The sequence below is a fragment of the Diabrotica undecimpunctata genome, chromosome 1, assembly GCF_040954645.1.
Source record: "Diabrotica undecimpunctata isolate CICGRU chromosome 1, icDiaUnde3, whole genome shotgun sequence".
In the NCBI taxonomy this organism is placed as follows: domain Eukaryota; kingdom Metazoa; phylum Arthropoda; class Insecta; order Coleoptera; family Chrysomelidae; genus Diabrotica; species Diabrotica undecimpunctata.
In genome coordinates this window covers 142,872,027-142,894,087 of record NC_092803.1, presented here as the reverse complement: position 1 = coordinate 142,894,087, position 22,061 = coordinate 142,872,027, and the positions used below count along the sequence as shown (strand labels likewise).

The window sequence follows — 22,061 nt, the reverse complement described above, 5'->3', positions numbered from 1 at the left end:
TAAATATGCAAAACCCCAAATATTTGCTATAAAATGCAAGAGAATATCTAGAATACAACAAACCGGTATATTTACGTTTCGTGAACTTTAAAAATGTTAATTTCTCCAAAAAAGACAACACGCATTGTTATATCGGCAAATCGACTAAGATGTAAATAAGAGCTGAAGGGTCAGATAATAGAACAAGTTATGGAATTTAAATATCTAGGCATCACAATATCTAGCCACGGAAAGCTCGAAACAGAAGTGGATCAAGTAAATAGAGCAAACAGACCCTCAGGTTTCCTGAATGAAATAATATAGAAAAATAAAAATATCGTAAAAGAAGTGAAAGGCAGAATTTACAAAATAGTCATCAGACCAATAATGATTAGTATAATAAATACTAGGGAGAAACATTACCTTACACAGAGAGGACAAAAACGGGTAGAAATAGCAGATATGAAAACCCGTAAAAATTCGATGGTAAGACACTATGGAACAGAGCTAGATGTACTAGAAATAGAAGAGTAGAATAAAACGATCATATAATCCGAATGGCAACAAATAGAGCCAATAAAGACAGGAAGTAAAGAAAGTAAGACAGTCAAAGAGAAGACCACGAAAACGATGAAACGTCAACTTACTGAAGGCACTTTAAAAAATAGACAGTCATGTCTATACAAAAAGAAGAAGAAGAAAAAATGAGATTAGAACACCTTTGTTTGCGAAGTGTCAGTGATCTTTAACAGTAATAAAAATAATATGATCTTCCCTTTTTATTTGTTTCAACAATGTAGCCCAAATATAACAAACTAAAATATTTGAATATTTGGTATCTACTCATGATAGCTACTCATCGTGTAAAGGGAATATAGGGGATATAGTTCACTAATTTCCATGCGATCACTACACTTCTAACAATTTTATGACTCTTAACTAGCAAGTAAAACCGGGATCCAACGGTGCGTGAATGCCAGTTGTGGTCGGCGCATTGAAATGTCGTCGGGTCATTGACCATTTCCACAGACCATAGAAAACCGAGGTCTTAGTTTAGTTTTGCGCTCTAGCGCTTCCGAGCTCCTTTGAACCGTGTTGATTTACTGACAAATGACAGGACTCACCGCACCGACCGAAAATCGCCAATTCTGCCCTATCCAACGCCTTGTGAGCTGTCAAGATTGGAACAAGGAGTGGCACTTCGCAACGTTTTATCCCGGCTTAATACATTGTACATTATGCTATAATAAAAATTACACAATAAAACACAAAAATAATATTTGAAGCACAAGAGTCGAGTCAAGGACTTGAATAAGTTGCGGATTAAAATTTAAAAACTTAGATTTAGAATAGATGCTCTATTAATTTAAAAATGACAATTACTTTCCAGAATTAATTAAAATTTCTTTGTATATTAAAAATTATGTTATGAGAATATTACTATTAAGGTATTTTTTGTAGAAATATAAAATTAATAAATTTAATCAACGTTTCGGCGCCTAAATAATGCATACACTTATGGAGTCTAAATTTTGGGACAACCTGTACGATACGTTCTACCTCCAATATTAAACTCTCGAATATATAAAAAGGATATTATTATCCAAACGATTCAAATTGATCTCGGTCGTGAAACCGGTACGATAAAATATATTATCTTAACTAGAGCAATCACTTCATTGTAAATCGTGAATTAACATATCGTCAACATGAGTAAATACGTCTATCGGTCGCCGTTAAATGACGCTATTTGCGCTCCTGAAAGGGAGCAAAAGTGCCCATGGAATCCGAAGGTTGACAGATCGACCTCAATTCATACGAAGGTCGATTGGTAAGTGGAGTATAATATTTTTATATCGTTTATATTAAATGATTAATTCAATATTTTTGTTGATTCGTTTCTTATATTTGAAAATAATGGGCATTATACAATGTTTTATCTTTATAATATACTGCGCGGCATAGCGCAAGTTAGGGATGTTGCCAATATAATGGTAATGGTACTTCATTATGCATCAATTATGTGTAAGTAAACAATTGAAAGTTATTACAGTTTTTAAAAAAGCATAAAAACTTGAGACCTTTGACCTTATAAAGAGAATCAGGCAAAAAAAAAAACATTCTAAGCATTGACATAGCACCTGTACAGCCATTTGAAAATGATTTTTATTCTCTCGAATGGGATAAATAAATGTGATTGTTTAAAAACTACTTGACCGATTGTGCCCATCTTTCGGAAATGTGATAACTACATAAACATTCACATTATAAACTGTCTTTTAAATGTTTTTATTGTTTATTTTAGTAATTACAAACAATTGAAGAACATGCTTACTTTCGGCATTAATTTGGAATAACTTTTCTGTTTATAAATATTTTTTAATTTAAAAAATCTCATTTGAAAGAGAAGGTATTTTCAAGAAAGTCGTCTGTTGAACGTTTTTATTTAGAATGTGTAGTTTTTTCGCAATATTGAAATGAATGAAAAAAGTCGTTTTTTTTTTGTTTAAATGTCACAACGCAGTAAAAGTTTCGATAACCACGAGATGATATGCCTTTTCTATGGAACACCTTATAAATTTAATTTAATTTAATTATTTATTTCTTTGAATAAAAAAAAAGAGAAAACTAATGTTAATTGTTAATGTAGATCAGTGACTTAATTGATTAAGGTTGAAAGTTGTATAATTGTTGTATTATCGTTTATTTAATAGTTAGCTTAAATGGTTAGTAAAATAGAAGAAAATACTGGCGCACTTAAATTTTTATTTAACGATATTTTCGTTTTGATACATCAACTAGAAGACTTTTTACATTGAATACAACAGGAAAAAGCTTATTTAAATCATAATATAAATAGCGAAGAGTTATCAATCAATTAAGACATTGTGAAGCAACTATTACAATGCCGTTGAAACATTGGCATCTCGTCCTTCTCGAAAATTTAATTCTTTGAATTTTATGTATTATTTTTTATGATTACAAGTTCAAATTATTAAATATTATATATAAGTATATAGGATATAGGACTGAGCCAAAATTGATTGTAATGAAAATTACATTTTCACAGAATTTTTAAAATAGTCTAGATATTTGAAAACGATTTCCGGAGTGGAAGTCAATACGTCAAACATGAGTTAAAAATATAATTTTCACGTATAAACATAATATTGAATAGCGATTTCATAATTGTATTAATACATTCTGTAATTTTCGTTTATTTTGATCACAACCCAATCTACTATGACTAAAAAAGGTCTCAAAAAAAGCAACTATTACTGAACTTTGTCGAATACAATAAGTGAAATTCAACTATTCATAACGGTAATAATTTTGAATTAGAATTAAAATGAAACCAGTTGCTCAAAGTGACTTTTAACCCAAATGACAGACATACTTATGTCAAAGCAGTTTTTAATGGTCAAAAATAGTAATTTCAAGAAAAGACAAAACATTGTAAACCATTCTTTCCTAAAGAATGATTTTACTTGATTTTGTTGACCAAAAAGTCATTATACTAATTATTTTATCATTTTTATCTCTTTTTCTTAGTATTCAACATAATTTTTTACTGAGAATCTTGTTAAACGCTTTACAAAAACATCTTGATATTATACAATTTTTCCTTGTTAATATTAAATCGATTAAAAGTATTGTTATTTTTTAAGCAACAATGTAAATAAGTTTCAAAAATTGTTATTTTTTTTATAGGAAAGCACCCAAGCCAAAAATCTTGCCGAATGCTTTACATGCAATTGGTAATACTCCATTGATCAAGCTCAACAGAATACCTCAGCAAGAAGGATTGGAATGTGATATATGTAAGTTTTATTAATAATATAATTAAATAACACGTCTTTCAAATAAAACCGGGAGTTTTTAATCAAATCTTGTTATTTCCTTGGATTGATAAAAAAATAAAAATACATTAATTTTATCTAAAAGTTATCACAAATAAAATCGGTATTAATTAATAAATTGATTTACCTAAAATTAGATCTATTTGCTTTATTTATCCTTTAATTAATTTAACTGCATTGTTATTTCTTAAATTATCTTTAACAGTTTTAGGGTTTCTTTTTGGATATAATTTGGGATTACTGGTAACATATAAGATCGATTACATTAATTTTACATTTAGCCTTACACGCATGATTGTTTTGGTACTAATTTTCGCACTTTGGTACTAATTTGATCTGTTTGTAAAGAATATTAGCTAACAACATTCAATATTCTCTTTAAGCAAGCCGTTTATAAGCGCAATTAAAAATATATTCAAGCCCTATGACGTTACACTTAATAGGTTAACTGCCACGGGGGCCAACGCGGAGTCACATAAAAAAAATATATGGACTGCGTGAATCCGACCTGGACTCACATGCTAATCTCTCATAAAATATTGTGTAGTTCTACAACGGCTTTTTGTATGCATTTAAAATACTCGGAAGGGTTTTCGGCTTAGCCAAATGGTCTAGAAACCGTACTTGGACTGTGCTTCTGCGAATCCAAGCCGGACACACATGGCTTATATTATTCATAATTTAAAGAAAAATAAGTTTGTCTTATTTTTCCCACGAAATGCAAATAAGAGGTAATTTAAAATAAAAGTCAGAGTAAAAGTAAATGTTACCCAAATTAAAGTTATTTTTCACATAAAATAGAAATAATATAAAAACAAATTTATCTCTACGGTATCTACCAATGGATGATTTTGTCATTGAATGCGTAACCTTCCTTGTTCGTTTATCATTTTTGAGTAACACACTATACATCGTCTTGTTCTAGCACGACAAATGTCTCTAAGTTTGTGTTTGTGTTCCACAACGGCAGGAGCAGCAATAAAATCCCCCACAAGGCTATTAATTACTCCTCTTTGAAATTGGTAATTGTCATTTTCTCGATGGCGACATAAGCGTTTATAAGGCTGTACCGATCAAGGGAAACATCGAGAATTTTCGACATTACTTAATTCCTTTACGTAACGCCAAATTTAAACTTTTTATATCAGATATATAAATTTATTATTATAAAATTTTTACATTTATTATATTTAATTACATTCTTTGGTTTGCCTGTTCGCCTATTTTAATTTCTTGGAAATGAAGTTTTTAGAATTATACTTGTGGTTAGCGTGTAGTGTACCAATTACATGTGTTTTTCAGTATAAAACTTCATGAGCAAGTGTGACTGAGGTGTTATAGTTGTCAACCGCAAAAGTTCGTCCTTTGTCAAGAACCGCATCGATGAGTTTCATTACCACATTTTTTGGTTCACTGCTACCTTTGACATGTTCTTTTCAACAATATACGTTGAAATCGTATTTCTAACCACCTTTTAGGCAAAGTTTAAAGAGCTATATTCCAAACTTATGCCTTTGGTTGACAATATCCTGCTTGAATTTTAGCCGCCCTTGAAAGGCATTAAAGTTCGTCAATTCAGACGTTTTCTTTGGGAATAATATCAGCCTTGAATTTGTGCTTCAGTCTTTTAATCAATGGAGTGGTCTTCTGTCAACGGTCATCATTTATAACCGAATTGTCGATGAAATTGAGCGTTTTCCGTAATATCTGGAATACGTTTGTTGGCTTTATATTTTTGATATGGTTTGAATAAAGGGTATTCTTTTAATAAGATAACTGCAAACATGGAAAACGGTATAATGACATGTAGATAACTATACCAAGAAATCGTTTCATTTCGGTGACATCAGTGTTGTGCTATGTGACAATACGTTTTGTTCGAAAAAAAAATAAATTAAACGGAAATCTCAATTGATATAAATAAAGTAAAGGTACCTAAACTTATCATCATGAATAAAAATTCATCGTCTACAAAATATTTATAAAATTTTAAGGGAGATGTAAAAATTTTCATATAAGTTTCCACTGAAACCTGCAGAATCGTTGTCCTCAAATGTGAATTTGTGTTCATTATCACCGTTAACTGGGCCCCAGATAATAGCTGCATTCATTGCATTGGCCACCGATGTGCCTTCTTCTTCGAAGTCATTAGTATTTTATGAAATGAAGAATTCTGTAATTTCATCCGTAGAGTCCATGATATTAGAATTTGCTTGTTCCTTAATACTGGATTGTACAGCTTGTTCTACAGATTTAGAACCAACATTAATGGTATTTACGGTGGCACGTTTTTTTTATTCTGTTCTTCCGCCGAGTCTACAACACGCGATTTGTATTCACTAGTACTATCTTCCCCATCTAACGATGATGGTTGGTAGTAGTCGGAAAGGTCCGACCAAAAAAGACTGTTTTTTTGACAAAATTTCTTGAATTCAAAGTTTTTCTTGTTCTTTGACATTTATGAGTTTCACATGTTACTGTAGAAAAGAATACATCATCAAGTGCAGAAATCACGTGGACAGACCCAAAAGGAATAAGAAAATGAATAAAAATAAGTAAAATTATAAAGCAGACAAAAAACATCACGCACCATATGAACGGAAGATAAAATTGTTCATATTTATGTAAATATGTACCTACTTCAAAATCTTGAGATAATAATATACCTTTTTATAAAAAAAAATTACACGTGAAGTGCACTTACAAGATCAATAACATATACCTCTGTTAGTTTACACACTGATAAAATTATGTAATAATTTTAGGGTAAATATAATGTCAATATTTGCAAAAATCAGTATTTTTGACTACTTTAGATAAAAAGATAAGGAATATTGACATAAAAATAAATATAAATGACATTGATAAGAAATGGCACACGCGTATTGTTTAAAATCAATTTTAAATGACTCAGACTGACGAGTTATTTTGGCGTTAAAAAAGCAGTCATATAGTAGTACTAGTGCATAAGCAATAAAGAAATAAATAAATCTAAAATTAAAAGATTTTTATGTACATTGAATTATTGAAAGAAAATCATTGTTACTAAAAATAAGTTACATTATAAATTTCAACTATGAAGATACATATATGCGATAATTGAAAATGCAGGAAAAATGGTTCATTTAAGTAAAAAAGATCATATTGAAATATAACTAATGATCTGATATCGTGATCGTGTTCAAGCAGCATTCAAAAAGTTGAATGTTTGGATGGAAATTGTCCAAAATATGCTTATTGGACCATTTTTAATAGACAGAAGACCACCAAATTTTTAGTTTGAACAAGATGGAGTGCATCGTTACTATTATCGACGGCTTAGAAATTTTTTGAATGCTAACTTTCCAAATCGATCGATTGGCCGTAGAAGATTTACAGGATTGCCTGCTCTTTGATTATATTTATATTTATATATTATATATAATATATAAATATTATAAGATATATTTAATTTTATCTAAAATTACGTGTTGACATTAGACGATCAACTTGTTTGCAGGATTTGAAACATTGATTTGAATTATTCATGAATACTAAGTGGAAAAGTCTTGGAAAGAGAGGTTTACGAATTTAATAATAGCTTATGCTTGTCAGGTGGTGAACAGCGAGCATTTTGAACATTTGAAGTAATTTTTTAAATATATTATTCTGATTGATCTTAGTAAAAAAATATACATATTCTTTAACTTTAACTGTAAAGTGATTTACTTTTCGTTTTAACAATTTTTTCTATCAAACTTGATATGTGTGAATTAGGAATATCAAGTTCTTTTAAAATCTACAAAAATATACAGGCAATCCCATTTAAATTTAATAAGTTAATGGTATTTCCGCTGAAACCGAAAGTAGAGTAGTAATAAAAAATATGGCGTCATATGCGCTATGTGTCATTTTACTTACAAGCAAATAAAACCAACAAGCAACTTTCATGAACAGCGTCTTTGTTATTTCATAGATAAATAAAGTGACATTTGACCGATGGCATGGTTATGTTCGCTTTGAGGACCGCTGTGATTTTTGGCTTACATTGGCATAGACCGGCGACTTAAGAAAACTTCGCAATAGAAAGTCCAAATCAAAGGGTCAAATCGCACGATCTCCAGTAACCAGTTCATATCAGCTCCACGTTAGATGACCACGTCTTCAAACCGCTCGTATGGAATATCTAATGTGGCTCGTAGCGCCTGTTAAAATCACATGTTGTTATACCAATCAATCGACGATGATGAACTAGTCAACGCCGCGCGTCGGTCTCACAGAAATATGACCGGTGACTCCGCCAATCCAAAACTCACACCAAACAGTGACTTTTTCTCGATGAATTTGACTCTGAGACTTGATTAGTAAGGCCCCAAATTTGATAATTGTGTTTATTGACGTACCAATTAATTCAAAACTGGCCTCATCGCTAAAAATGATTTTTAGATGAAAATTAGAGCAAGTTTTCAACTGCTCCACTGCCCATTCAGTGAACACACACCGTTGTCTATGGTCGTTTAGACTAAGACTAAGTTGAGACTAGAATGAGACATGTATCTTGCGGTTTTTTGTCGTACGGAAGTTGATTGATTGTTTACTGAATCAGTGGCCTCACATTTATTCACCACACTGCGAATAGTCTCCTCGGTAGAATGATTTTGGCGACCGTAAAATGGGCAAAGCGCACGTAACGTTGTCCGAACAGAAAACCTATTTTGATTAAAAACTTGTATCATTTGCACGTGTTGTTGTACGCTATATCTATTCACGGTAATTTGGACAAATATACTAAATAAATAGCAGCCAATTTGGCAATTGTAGCTTTACAATATGGCCCCTACGAACTAGGAATTTTCGGAAGTTGCCATATTGGAAGACCCGTTAAATATATATGAACCCCTTCCCATATCAGTTGACCCAACGTTAGATTGATAAGAAAATTAAATTATAGAGAATAACAATAAAAGCACAGCGTAAATTTTAAAAATTTTAATGCATCGAACAACATTTTTGAATTTCCTAATTACTATAGAAAATATTTTATAACGTAATGAAACCTATTGATCAAACAGAATAATAATGAATTAAAAAAAAACACATATAATATGTAATATTAACAAAAAAAAAATGTAAAAGTTTATTACTGAGTTACATCTCTTTTATTTTTAATCACATCCGCAATTCTTCTAGGCATAGTTTTTACCAATTTCTGACAAAATTCTAATGTAAACGAATCCCATATTTGTTGCAATTTTTCCTTCAATTCGCTGACGGGCCTGGCAGGATGTTTTCTCAAAGCTTTTTTTATTTCGCGCCATAAAGTCTCTATCGGGGACAAGTCGGGACTATTAGAAACCCATTCCAGAAGTGGTACGCCATGGTCTTCAATCCATTTTAAACTCTTTTTAGAGGTATGACAACCTGCGCCGTCCTGTTGGAAGACAAAATCTTCAGCTGATGTTAGTGGCTTTTCCTTACCCTAAAATAAATGAAATTTATTAAAAATAATTCGTACTAATTTTTTCAACTATAAAACTTATTTTGTAAGTATTAAACCCTAATTTGTGGGCCTTTCGGTGACATGTTGATCTAGAAACGTGTCTTCCAATAACGTCACTCCATAAAACGCTTAACTCCATATAATTTGCTCGTCGATTTTTCACTATAATGCGTCTTAATACCCTTCGATCTGCTTCGGTTATTTGACTTTTTCGTATATTTCTAGTTTTTGTGACGACCGAACCTATAGTTTTGTATCTTCTTACAATATTTCTTACACTATAGTGTGACAATTGCAACATATTCGCGATTTCCGAATTGGATTTTTCAGAATTAAAAAATCTAATAATGATTGAACAAATTTTCTCATCGTTAACTTTACTTCGACCCATTGTACAATCCACAAACGGCAAAAAGCTTTTTAATACCACAAAATACATTTGACATTAACTGACAATATTATTGTTTTGATGTCATTTTTCCATAGCTACCCCTGGATTTAACATAATTATGAAAAAATCAACGTAATATGTTGACATAAGTGAATAATGTGTATAGCCAGGGTTTAGTGAAATTTTTTTCATTGTTGAAAATAAATAAAAATCATAAGGGTAATGTTTTTAAAAATTATTATTAAAAATACCATATTAATTAATATGGGGACTTATAAAAACATGCAGAGTATAATTTGTTTATGGTAATCGACTTAAACGTATTTTAAAGTAGTAAAATATGGAGATGAATAACTATCCTAGCAAGAAAACCAGAAAATAGGAATCAATCATCAGGACATACTGAAAGTTATTAAAAATACTATCTTTATGCGGTAATCTCCTTAATAGGAGAAGACAAACTAATGGTGTTATTTATCCTATTAATTGACAAAAATCGTGTAATGATTTTGGTATTTAATTACGTGTTATCAATTATTACGAAATAATCTTCTAAAGGCAACCAATATTCCATATCAATATTTAAACAATTATATTTAATTTATATTAATTTTAACAAAATGGTTTTGACCTTTAATAAAGCAAATGCCGATTGTGGGGTCACTCAGAAAACGACAAATATTATTGATAATTTCTGTATCAGAATCATAATATTTTACACTTAGTAATTTTTTTCTTATCGTTAATTTTCACAACACGGTCACTTTAGAATCTTATTGATTATAACAACTGCATATTTTTCTGTTTTAGTCATAAATAACTATCAATGGCAATATGGCAATGGCTCTTTAGATAACAAATTTTTTGGATTAGTCACATTTATAAGTTAAAGAATGTACCAATAAAGATAAAGATGGTTACTATATTATAAATATACTACTTCAAAGAATTATTAAAATAATTATCATATTTCCTTAAAATGTCCCATAACTATAATTACAATAGAGAATCATTTGAAAACTTAAGAGTGTAGCCGCAAAATTTTGGGCCAATGCTTTTTAAATGCATTTGTTTTTTTTTGAATCCTGAGAAAACTAATAAGTATTTTTGAAAAATTTAGACGCAGAATGAAAGATTACATTATTATCGAGGGTTGAAAGCTTCTATATGGTTTATTTTAGTAAGTTACGGGGGTGAGAAAGAAGAGAAAACTTAGTGTGATTTTTAATTTCAAATATCTCATTCAAAAACTTTTTGTTTATTCTCACGGACTTTCAGCCCTCGGTAATAACGTATTCTTTCATTCTGCGTTTAAATTTGTCAAAAATATTTATTAGTTTTCTCAGGATTTGAAAGAAATGAAAAATCATTTAAAAAGCATTGACAAGAAATTTTGCGCCACGCTCTTTAAAATTAAATTTTCTTCCAATGATTCCTAAGCATGCAGTTTCTTTGACTTTTGTATAAAGAAATTATCAATATTAAGTTTTCAGTCTTGAAATAAAACAAACAAAAATCAAACAAAGTTCTTCCATTTCCTCAAGTTTTAAATCAAATGAAGTATGAAGAATTCATTATGGTAATGAATAAAATCCTCAGAATGAATTATTCTGAGAATAAAAATAGACTGTCTGATTTCAATACGAAGTTCAACCATCCCTTATGCTTTTTGTGTACTGACAATGTCATATGAGAAGCACAAAAAAGGAAATTTAGACTTGAAGCAGGGTACACTTTCAAAAATTGAATTTTTCTAATTTCCCGCAATTTTCCAAGGTAAAACGTTTCGTTTTCATGACCTACAGGTATGCCATTTTTGTGCAAGTTCCTTATCGTGAAAACTAACAAACTTTCCCTTTGGGCACCAGAAGCCCTTACGCTAAAATTATGACTGAACTTCGTCAAAAAGCCTTTGGTCTAAAACGTGAAACAAGGCCATCATCTAGGAAAATCAGTTTTGAATGGTTGCTTTTCATCAACTGGATAATATGCTTAGCTCTTTTGGTCATATAGAACGATTATACGATTACCTCAATAATAAAGACTATAACTTTTGGCTTCTGTGTTGAAACGTTATCCAGTAATATCCTTTATATTGGAAATACATGCATTCTTTATAAATTTTTAAGTTTTATGTACAATTCAAATTGTTTAAATAAACAAAATAAAACAAAATTACTGACAGTGAAACTGGTCTTCAATTTAATGTTGTCACTCATTTCTAGAAATACTTGGTAAATTATGTGTTTTGTTCATTATTTAAATTAGGGCTTTCAGGACCTTTATTTACCACGATGTGTTCCATACTTTCATGATTTTTTTATACCAGAGCTTCAGGTTAAGTTTAGAAATTTACTATTCTTTAGAGCTAATCTTATAATTAGTTCCGAGAGAAGCGTTCAGAGATAAGTAGAAGAGTAGGATACATTATGTTAATTCCAGCCTTATTTTTTCTTCACAGACACTTAAAATTTACTAAAAATACCGAATTTAGTTACATACAATACCTAACGAAATGGTGACACTATACTCAGAATACGGAATGTCTTAAGAAAATATTTACTACTCCTTCTTTTAGATGTAAAGTGTGAGTTCTTCAATCCTGGTGGATCCGTAAAGGACCGCATGGCAAACAGAATACTAACAGATGCCGAGAACGAAGGAATCTTAAAACCAGGATGTACCATTATAGAGCCGTCTTCCGGAAACACTGGTATTGGTTTGGCTATGGCAGCTGCTATTAAAGGTATGTTATATATTATAAGTACGTACTGTTCTAGAGGTTTGATAACATTTTGTTTTTTTTTTCGTTTTATTAACTTTAATCGCTGTTGCTCAAATAATTTTAAGGCTATTGAAAATAATTGCTCAATTTGTTATATATCTTTTAGGTTATCGTTGTATAATTGTAATGTCAGAAAAAATATCCAAAGAAAAAGAATACGTAATGAGAGCCCTTGGAGCTGAGGTCATCAGATGCCCTGTCACAGCTAACTCGTTTTCTCCATATGGGATGTTTGGAACCGTACATCGTCTATCGAAGGAGATTCCTAACAGCGTTATTTTTGATCAGGTAAGCTTTTTTACACATCACTAAGACTAAAAAAAAAAAAACTGAATTGATTTTTGTTGCCAATGGCTTTCATTAATTTCTTCCTAGTTTTTTTGTTTATTTGGAGATGCCCATGTTAAGATAGATTGTGGAGTGTATCTAAAATACTTTCAGGAAAGGGTTATGACGTTGAGCTTATGTGCTGTAAAAGTTTAGGGCATCATTCTACTGTAGATGCTTTGAAGTGATTCTATTTCTATAGATTTCTTATTGTGCTTGTCTTCTACTGTGGTACGGATACGACAAATTTGCAAGATATGATGTCTATTTTGTGTCCTGTGGTATGTTTGTGGGTAACTTTAAGGCGAAATTTGCAATTCTTTGGACCTATTTAGTTTGTATTCTTCTAGTTAGGTTAATATGTATGTTACTAAATTTTAAGTAGATAGTATATATATATATATATATATATATATATATATATATATATATATACTAATATATACAATACACCTTGCTCCAACTGATTATGCAGGGAAAGATCCAAGGAAAGAGAGAGGCTTAGAATGTCATGGCTGCGCAACCTGAGAGAGTGGTACGGATGTACATCAAATGAACTTTTCAGAGCAGCCGTCTCAAAAGTCAGAATAGCTATGATGATTGCCGACCTCCGCCGCAGAGATGGCACTTAAAGGAGAAGAAGGGAATCGATCCGGGTCTTCTGCATGATCGTCAGATACTCTACCGCCTGAGCTATCCGGTCCTTATAGTGCAGTTAATTAGATTAAATTAACACTTGGAAAAGGATCACTACAAGAGCAATGCAACCAATTTGTTACAAGAATGTTAGAAGACCCTGAGATCTCAAAGCAAAAACTAACACATCGACGAAGGAATCTACATCCACCTGACAAAAAAGGAACAAAATGAGAATTAACTACGAGTAAATAGTATAAACTAATGTAAAGAGCAATGGAATAATTAGCAACAAAGTTGAGAAAAAAATGTTCAAAAAAAGGAAGGTAAATTCGTATCTACCACTTATTAGTGTTCCGCAGTAAGATACAGCATAGTTAGAGTAGGTTAAAATAACTTTGAACAGTTTAATACAATTGATATTTATTGTTATTTTCTTTATTTCGTAGTTCTCAAATCCCGGAAATCCACTAACTCACTATGATACCACAGCAGAAGAAATTTATGATCAATGCGACAAGCAAGTAGATATGATAGTAAGTATCTCTTTAATACTCAATAAAATTTTAAGTGTTTTGTAATTAAATAAAGTACCTATGCTTTGCTTTAGATAAAGATATGAATCTAAAAAGAATTTAATTTGGTAACTAGGAGTACAAAAATTTACAAGTAAGTACTTTATTTATAACTTTCAAGGTTATCCAATGTAAATATGTTTCTAAAATGATAATTGAATATGCATACAGGAATACTCGAATCCTTTAGATATTTTTTGTGTTCTTAATTATTATCGACGCAATAGGCATCAATGTCAACCTTTTTTAATAATAGCATCGTTATTAATCCTTATATTATATGACCGTCAACGTGATAGAAATTTGGAATAGGTATCTTATAAACAACGTGTAGTTGCTATTTACTTTTTTCCAAATATTTTTGTTTTACTTACATTAATTTATTTTTAGTTTCGATGTTAGGATTGTAATGCAAGTTTTATTGTGATTTTTTACATTGTATATATTTGTTTTTATTCTTGTATTTCCATAATTTTCCTAAAAATATGTGCACATCTGTAAGACATTTAATATTTTGACCTGTTTTGACCAATGGAGAATATTCTTAAATAAACAATTTTTCATTTTTGTTTTGATACTTTGCTCTTTATTAAAAAAACTAATATTCATTTTGGTATCTATATATGGAAGAATTTATATACTGATTATCTTGAAAAATATGATATGAGTCAACTCTCCCCACCCCTAGGAACATCTGAACCAGGGGCTGGATAGAGTTGAACATTGCTTTTTGAAGGGAAAAATAAAATCATTTTACAGCTTAAAACACATCTTTATTAACCAAAACATCAAAAATAAAATATATTATAAAGAAACACCGTTATTGCTCTTTATGTATGACAAAACTTCAACATAGGTACTCCTTTAACAAAATTAAATATATAATGTTTCTTTAATCAAACTTTTTGGCATTTCTTAACCAATTGTTTTAATTATATACTTATACTAATAATTTGGTATCATCAATCAGTCTTAATAATTACTTTCACTCGGCTATTCACGTAAAACACGAATTCTGGTCACATTAATGACGAATAAAATTATCAATATCTTGTGTAAGTCACTGTACACATATCTCATGGACATATCTGCGGCATAAAAGACGCATGGCCATAATGTCTTCTGATTAACAAATAAAACAATACCAACGAAACGATCATTTGCTTTCGGATTCTCACCAAAATTCCTATTATTGGAACTATCAGCGTATGAACCATCATTTTCTTCACACACCGTTATCATTATAATTTTTATTCTTTTTCAGCTTTTCCTTTCTGGGTTTCCTGTTTTGAACCGTGTTTAGTTTTCAATTTTTCCTTTCATTTAGTTTCTCCTATAACGTTATAGAATGTTCTTTTTTTGCCATCTTTTAGTTTAGGTTTTTGTTTAGTTTTTATTATTTTCTTTTCATTAGTGTCTTCTTGAATTTCGAACTCTATAGACTTTTTGGTGATGCAGATATCGTAAAAGTCATCAAAATAAACCGCTTAAGATGGTTTGGTCACGTTATGCGGATGGATGAAACTGATCCTACTAAAATATGCATGCTAAATAGGCCTGTCGGAAGAAGAAGAAGGCGACCTACACTCAGATATCTGGACGATGTGCAGGACGATTTAAGGGAGATTGGAGTAAGGGGATGGAGAAGATTTCCATTCTTCAATCCTTCCCACCCGACAGGGTTAAATGGAAGAATGTTTAAGGCAGACCAGGTCTGATGAAGGATTGTACCACCAACTGATAATGATGTTTAAAGGGCGGTTCAACTCTCCTACCTGGTCAAGTCTCCCGGACTCCCCTTAATGATCTAAGCGATTTTTGTCTTATAAAAACATAAATAATAATTAAAACCAAATATACCAATAACACATAAACTTATAGCTAATTACTAGAGATGCTGCGAATAGTGATTTGGCCTAATACCGAATATTCGGCTACGCTCTTGGCCGAAGTGCCATTTCGCAACGTGACCGGTACGAATTGTCTCAATGCCGTACGTGCGGGACCAAGAGGACCAACACTAAATTTATCCAGAATGAGATTTTCAAATTTGATTAAAATGACAAACATCTGTTTGCCACTTTTCTTGAATCACGTATTAAAACTCGCGTATTTTCCTGGGATTAGTTTAAACGGAAAGAGCAGGGCCGAAAATACTTTTAGAATTACGTGAATTCTTTTTGAATTAGAATTTTTATTGGGAATAAGCCACAATTTAAGTTTATTTATAATAAGTTTATTTTTAACGCTTCGATTTCCAATCGAAAATGTTCCAAAAATATTTTTTTGAGAACGATTTCTGAATTGAAACGTCAAAAATAAACTTATTTTAAAGTTAAATAGTGGCTTATCTCCAACAAAAATAGTAATTACATTAAGATGGCACCAGAAAATAGCTTCAGAAGAATAATTCTTTTAGAAGCACTGAAAATGAGTTGTGATGGATCAAGCAGTATCAATGATGATTCTTCTTTACTTCTAAGTAAAGAAACACAATAAACTAATAAAAGAAGATGGAAATACAGGATAGTTTTTGGAACGGTTTTGAGGATGTCGCTACAGAAAACACGCAAAGTGATAATAATGCAGAGATAAACTTTGTGGCAAATAATTTTGATTTTTATTTGAAAACCGTTCTTCTAAATCGGAAGGCAAATCCTTACAAGTTATGGTCAGCAAACGCAAAAGCATATCCAATCCTGAAAATTAGCCGATTTATCCATCGTCTCCTGGTAGTAGTATATATGGTGAGAAGCTGTTCTCAGAATCGGGTTATATTTATAAAAAAAAAGTGTAATCGTTTGCTATCAACGAATGCTGAAAAAATTGTTTTTATTCATCATCTTCAACTTACCATTGATAAATTTTTAGTATTAGAGTAATCATTAATTGTGATTAAAAGTACATAATATTTCTGAATAATATGTGTTTTTTCCATGATTTTTTATTCGGGATTCCACCAAAAAGGCTGCAGTATTCGGCCAAGTACCGAATATTCATGACATCAATACTAATTACACTGTCAAATACAAAAAAAATATTGCCTCACTGCTTCGTTTTACTACTTTTAATTTTTCCTCTAAGTTTTTCATCTTGAAAATTCTATATCTTATAAATCTCTCTAATATTCATAATACTTATTCTATAAAAATTAAATTTTAGATAATGGGTGCAGGAACAGGTGGTACCGTTACGGGTATAGGAAGGAAATTCAAAGAAATCTCTCCCAAAACCGAAATCGTTTGTGCAGATCCATTTGGATCGTCCTTTGCTTTACCAGAAGCCATTAATAAAACTGACGTCACTTTCTGGGAAATAGAAGGAATGGGTTACGATTTCATTCCCTCAACTTTGGACCGCAAAGTCATTGATACTTGGATTAAAGTAGGAGATGAGAACGCCTTGCCAATGGCAAGAAGGTTGATTAAGGATGAAGGACTTTTAATTGGTAAGAACTAACAAGAAGTCAAAAATATATTAAATAATCTGGCACATCAACAGGATTAACAAATACTTTATTTTTTTTGGACCCCTTAAGTATTCAGGCGGTGGTTTGATGCTCTGTTCAATTTATTTTATCTACACTTGCATGTATTCCTGTTTTTCTTACTGGCTTCTATTCGTGCGTGTTTCCTTTCTTTTTTTTCTATTATAAAAATTTTCTTTAAGATCTTTTTCACAATTTTCCCCTTATTTTTCCAGTCATAACTAAAAGAAAAATATTAACACCATAGTTATAAATGGCTTCAAAAAGATATTCAGTCCTGCTGATCATAACTATCGATAAAAATACTAATGACAAAAAAGTTAGTGAATAACTCATTCTATAAATTCCTTCTACATTAGTTTTTCTTTTTCTTTCTTCTTCTTATTTTTATATAGAAATGACTCTGTCTGTTTTTCAATGTGCCTCCAGTAAGTTGTCGTTCCATCGTTTTCGTGGTCTTCCTACTGATCGTCTTCCTATTGGGGAACCGTCTCTACTACTCTATTTGTTGTCATTCAGCTTATATGATCATTTCATTCTACTCTTCTATTTCTTACTCAGTTCTTGATGTTCTCCACCTTGCATCTACGTCGTATTTCTGTACTAGCTCTGTCCCATAGTGTCTTACCATAAATTTTTCTAAGTATTTTTATCCCTTCTGTTTCTAACATCATTTTTGTCCTCTGTGTGTCAGGTCTTGTTTCTGCCGCGTATGTCATTATTGGTCTGATGACTGTTTTGTAAATCCTGCCTTTCGTTTCTTTTCCGATATTTTTATTTCTCCATTGTTTCATTCAAGCAGCCTGCGGCTCTGTTTGCTCTATTCACTTGATCTTTCACTTCCGTTTCGAGCTTTCCGTAGCTAGTGATGCCTAGATATTTAAACTCCATCACTTGTTCTATTATCTGATCTTCCAGCTCCAATTTACATCTTAGTAAATTTGCTGTTGTAACCATGCATTTTGTCTTTTTTGGTGAAATTAACATGTTACATAAATTTTTTGGTGGTTATATTTAATTGGTGCAGCATACGTTGTAAATCATCTTTACTTTGAGAGAGTAGTATTGCGTCGTCTGAATAGCAGATTATTTTAAGTTGTTTTTCTCCCATTTGGTATCCTTGTTTAGTTCTTACATTTTTTACTATTTCATCCAGAATTAGATTAAACAATAGAGGACTCAGGGAATCTCCCTGCCATGCTATTGCCAGCTTCATACCGCACGGTTAGTTCTTCTTCTGCTTTTACTTTTATTGCGTTGTTTTGGTAGATACCACCTTCTACCTTCTACATTAGTTGAATCGAATACCTTTTTTAGTTGATCTTTATATATTCTTTAGTTCCCTTTGCGTTGTTGATCTTTTTGGTTATTATATATGTTTTGTTAACATTTCTTTTAACACTTTAGTTATCATTTGTTATAGAACCAACCACATTTTCTATAATTCATCTTCCCTTATTTCCTGGTTAATATTATTCACTATATTTCTTGTACCAGCACTTAACGCATCTTAAAAGACAATTAATACTATTATCTTTTCAGGGGCTAGCAGTGGAGCTATGATGTGGGCTGCTATTCAAGCAGCCAAAGCCAAAAACTTTGGTCGCGGTAAAAAGGTTGTAGTTGTTCTGCCAGATAGTATTAGAAACTATTTAACAAAGTTTGTTTGCGACCAATGGATGGAAGAACGAAATCTACAACCTGCTGTAAACGTTAATAACCATCCGTAAGTACGAGTTTATACAAGTTTATTTTATTTATTTTATGTAATGTTATTTTACTGTTCAGTGGAGCTTCTTTGAGTTGTATAGGCACTGACGCTAGTGACTATCTGTGGTATATTGTTAAAAGACATCCCAATGAAAAGATTACTTTAATTTATTTAAGAATTGTTTTTACAGGTGGTGGGATTTAAATGTCTCCCAACTAGGTCTTCCTGCACTACAAACGGTTCCAGTAAACTCTACTTTTGAACAAGCTTTGAACCTAATGAAGAAACTTGGTCTTAGTCAGATACCAGCATTGGATAGTCAAGGGTAAGTTATTTTTAAAACATTACACTTTTATATTATATAACAAACAACAACTGAATAAATTATTCACTATGAAACTTTGAGCACGAAATTCTATATAGTTTTTTCCATTGTACATTTACGGATAAAAATAAAGATGAGTGCGGGTTTATAAGTTCAGTTTTATGAAACTTTGTCTAAATTCTAAATATAGAACTAAGGAACTCTAAATATGGACTCTTACTGAAATTCTATTGTGCGTTAATGTGTGTTCTTAGTAATAATTGATTATATTTTTAGGGGTGTTGTTGGAGTAGTTTCTATGCAGCTAATCATTAACAAGCTCACCTCTGGTAATGCTAAGCTTAGTGATCCAATAGCAGATGCTCTCGACCGACTTTATCCCAGACTAGAAAAATCTGCCAATATTGGACTTGTCTCAAGAGTATTGGAACGAGAACCTTATCTCATAATTTTGGATACTCAAGGTAAGAAATTAATAATAATAAAATGTTTTACAACATTAACGACAAAGAAATAATATTTTCGCTTAGATTAATTCTTTATAACCTCTATCTTAGCTTCTTTTCTTCGTTTATACTATTACAGTTACTCTGTTGTTAATATTGTTCTAAAGCTATTTTCTTGTGGCATGCTAGATTAATTACTATTTAAATGGGAATAAGTTACAATTAAAGGTTAAAGTACGTTTATTGACGTTTCAATTTCCACTTCGGAAAACGATTTCCGAAGTGGAAATTGAAACGTCAATAAACGTACTTTAACCTTTAATTATGGCTTATTTCCATTTAAATAGTACTTACTCTGCTGTTAAATAGATTTCTTGTACCTATTGCCTATTTTTAAATTTTTTTCCATTTGCATTTTACTTTTTCAAATCCATTTTCCAATCGACTAAAGAACCAAAAATCTTCCATGTCTTCTAGTTTTTAATATACGATTCATGCTCTTTTAATTTAACAATAGTCTTTGGATTTTAAAATAATGGATTTTATTATTTTTTTTATTATCATATTTCACCAATATTAATAAACTTTTAATTTTAGGTAAAGGTCCTTCCAAAATCAATAAACCAGTAGGTGTCGTAACTCCTTTAGATTTTCTACAATTCATCCAGAAACAAAATTAAGATATAATAGACTAAGGTTTACATGCATGTAACAAAAATAATTAAGTTATATTAACTAATCTAATAAACAAATAATTGTTAAAATCAAGAGTTTTATTAAATTGGTCAAAAGATGGAAGATCTTTATTGACGTGATGCAGTGTGTATATATAATGAATTATAAAACACATTGGAAAAACGCAACAGAGGATATGGTAATCAGCCATAAAAGAGTAGAAAATACAAGTTCGAAAAAAAAAAGAATATATCGATACCTCAGTTCCATAGGGGAACAACTTCAAAATTTTGCGTTTGGAGTTAATTATAAGGAAGTGTTCATTAGGTCTTGTTTTATCTTTAACATATAGAACCAAGTCAAAAATATTTTATTATTCATCAAAACAATTGGATATTTCCTTATGATAAAATCTCCATTTTGTTCTTTTACTAGTTTCTTTATGAACGATAGAGTTGTAGTTAAAGCCTACAATTCATACAGAAATATTTTGAGTTGTTTCTGTATTGTACCATACTCTCTTAACCCTGCGTTGGTGTGGTGCCTAAAACTTACGTGTCTGGTGTGGTGGGTGTGACATACCCCATATTAAAATACGTCTTGGAAAAACTTGTAAAACTCAATACTTGAGTATTTTCATCAAAAGTATATACTTTTCGTTTGAAATAGTGCGTACTATTTAAAAAATTGAAAATGTATTATCAGCTCAAACAATTTATTGCACAGTTTATTACATTGCACAAAATAATTACATTTTTCTGAAATGAAAAAAAAAAACTAAAGACTTCTGAAGACAAAACACAACACGTCAGTGAAAAATTAAGACATTTCAAATATTTTCGACGCTTCTGTGTATAGTCATTATTGTTGATCTTAGAGATTACTTGGGAGTTAATTCCACACATATTCAAGAGCGCATAGAATACCGCCAATGGCCACCTTCTGCTGTTTCTGGAAACGTCTTATGTACCTGATAACTAGTCAACGGTGTCAACCCCTCCTTTATTAACATTGTAGAATCTTTCTGGCATCTTAGCGTTTCCCGTAGATGAGTCTATTCTGTCATTATGGTGTAGTGTTGATAACAACAGAACATTTTTGTTTTTCTTTGGGATATAGGATACTAAGGTTGTATTTTTTTGGAAACCAAAAAGTGTAGAATACTGTTCTTGATTTTTTGTGTTAACTATTGTGAAAGAAATTTGCTTCTTGTTCTTTCGAACAGTACCTACAGATGTTAATTGATGTTCTTCAAGAAGTTGTTGCATTAATGGATAATTAGTGAACCAATTATAAAATGTAATATTTCGTTTGCTGCCAGACACTGGTGAAATCAATTGTAAAAATTCATATGTAGGCTTCGTACTCAGCTTGAAAGGACCATC

General features: G+C 31.1%; 1 protein-coding gene across 1 annotated transcript; it reads left to right on the top strand.

Moving 5' to 3' along the window:
- The first annotated feature begins 1,590 nt into the window (after positions 1-1,590).
- LOC140432326 (cystathionine beta-synthase-like) lies at positions 1,591-20,765 on the top strand. Its single transcript, XM_072520157.1, has 10 exons — positions 1,591-1,810; positions 3,691-3,800; positions 12,288-12,455; positions 12,601-12,782; positions 13,907-13,993; positions 17,195-17,480; positions 19,062-19,245; positions 19,421-19,555; positions 19,832-20,019; positions 20,599-20,765. The coding sequence occupies exons 1-10, from the start codon at positions 1,689-1,691 to the stop codon at positions 20,679-20,681; spliced, it is 1,545 nt and encodes a 514-aa protein (XP_072376258.1). The 5' UTR covers positions 1,591-1,688; the 3' UTR covers positions 20,682-20,765.
- The last annotated feature ends 1,296 nt before the right edge of the window (positions 20,766-22,061 follow it).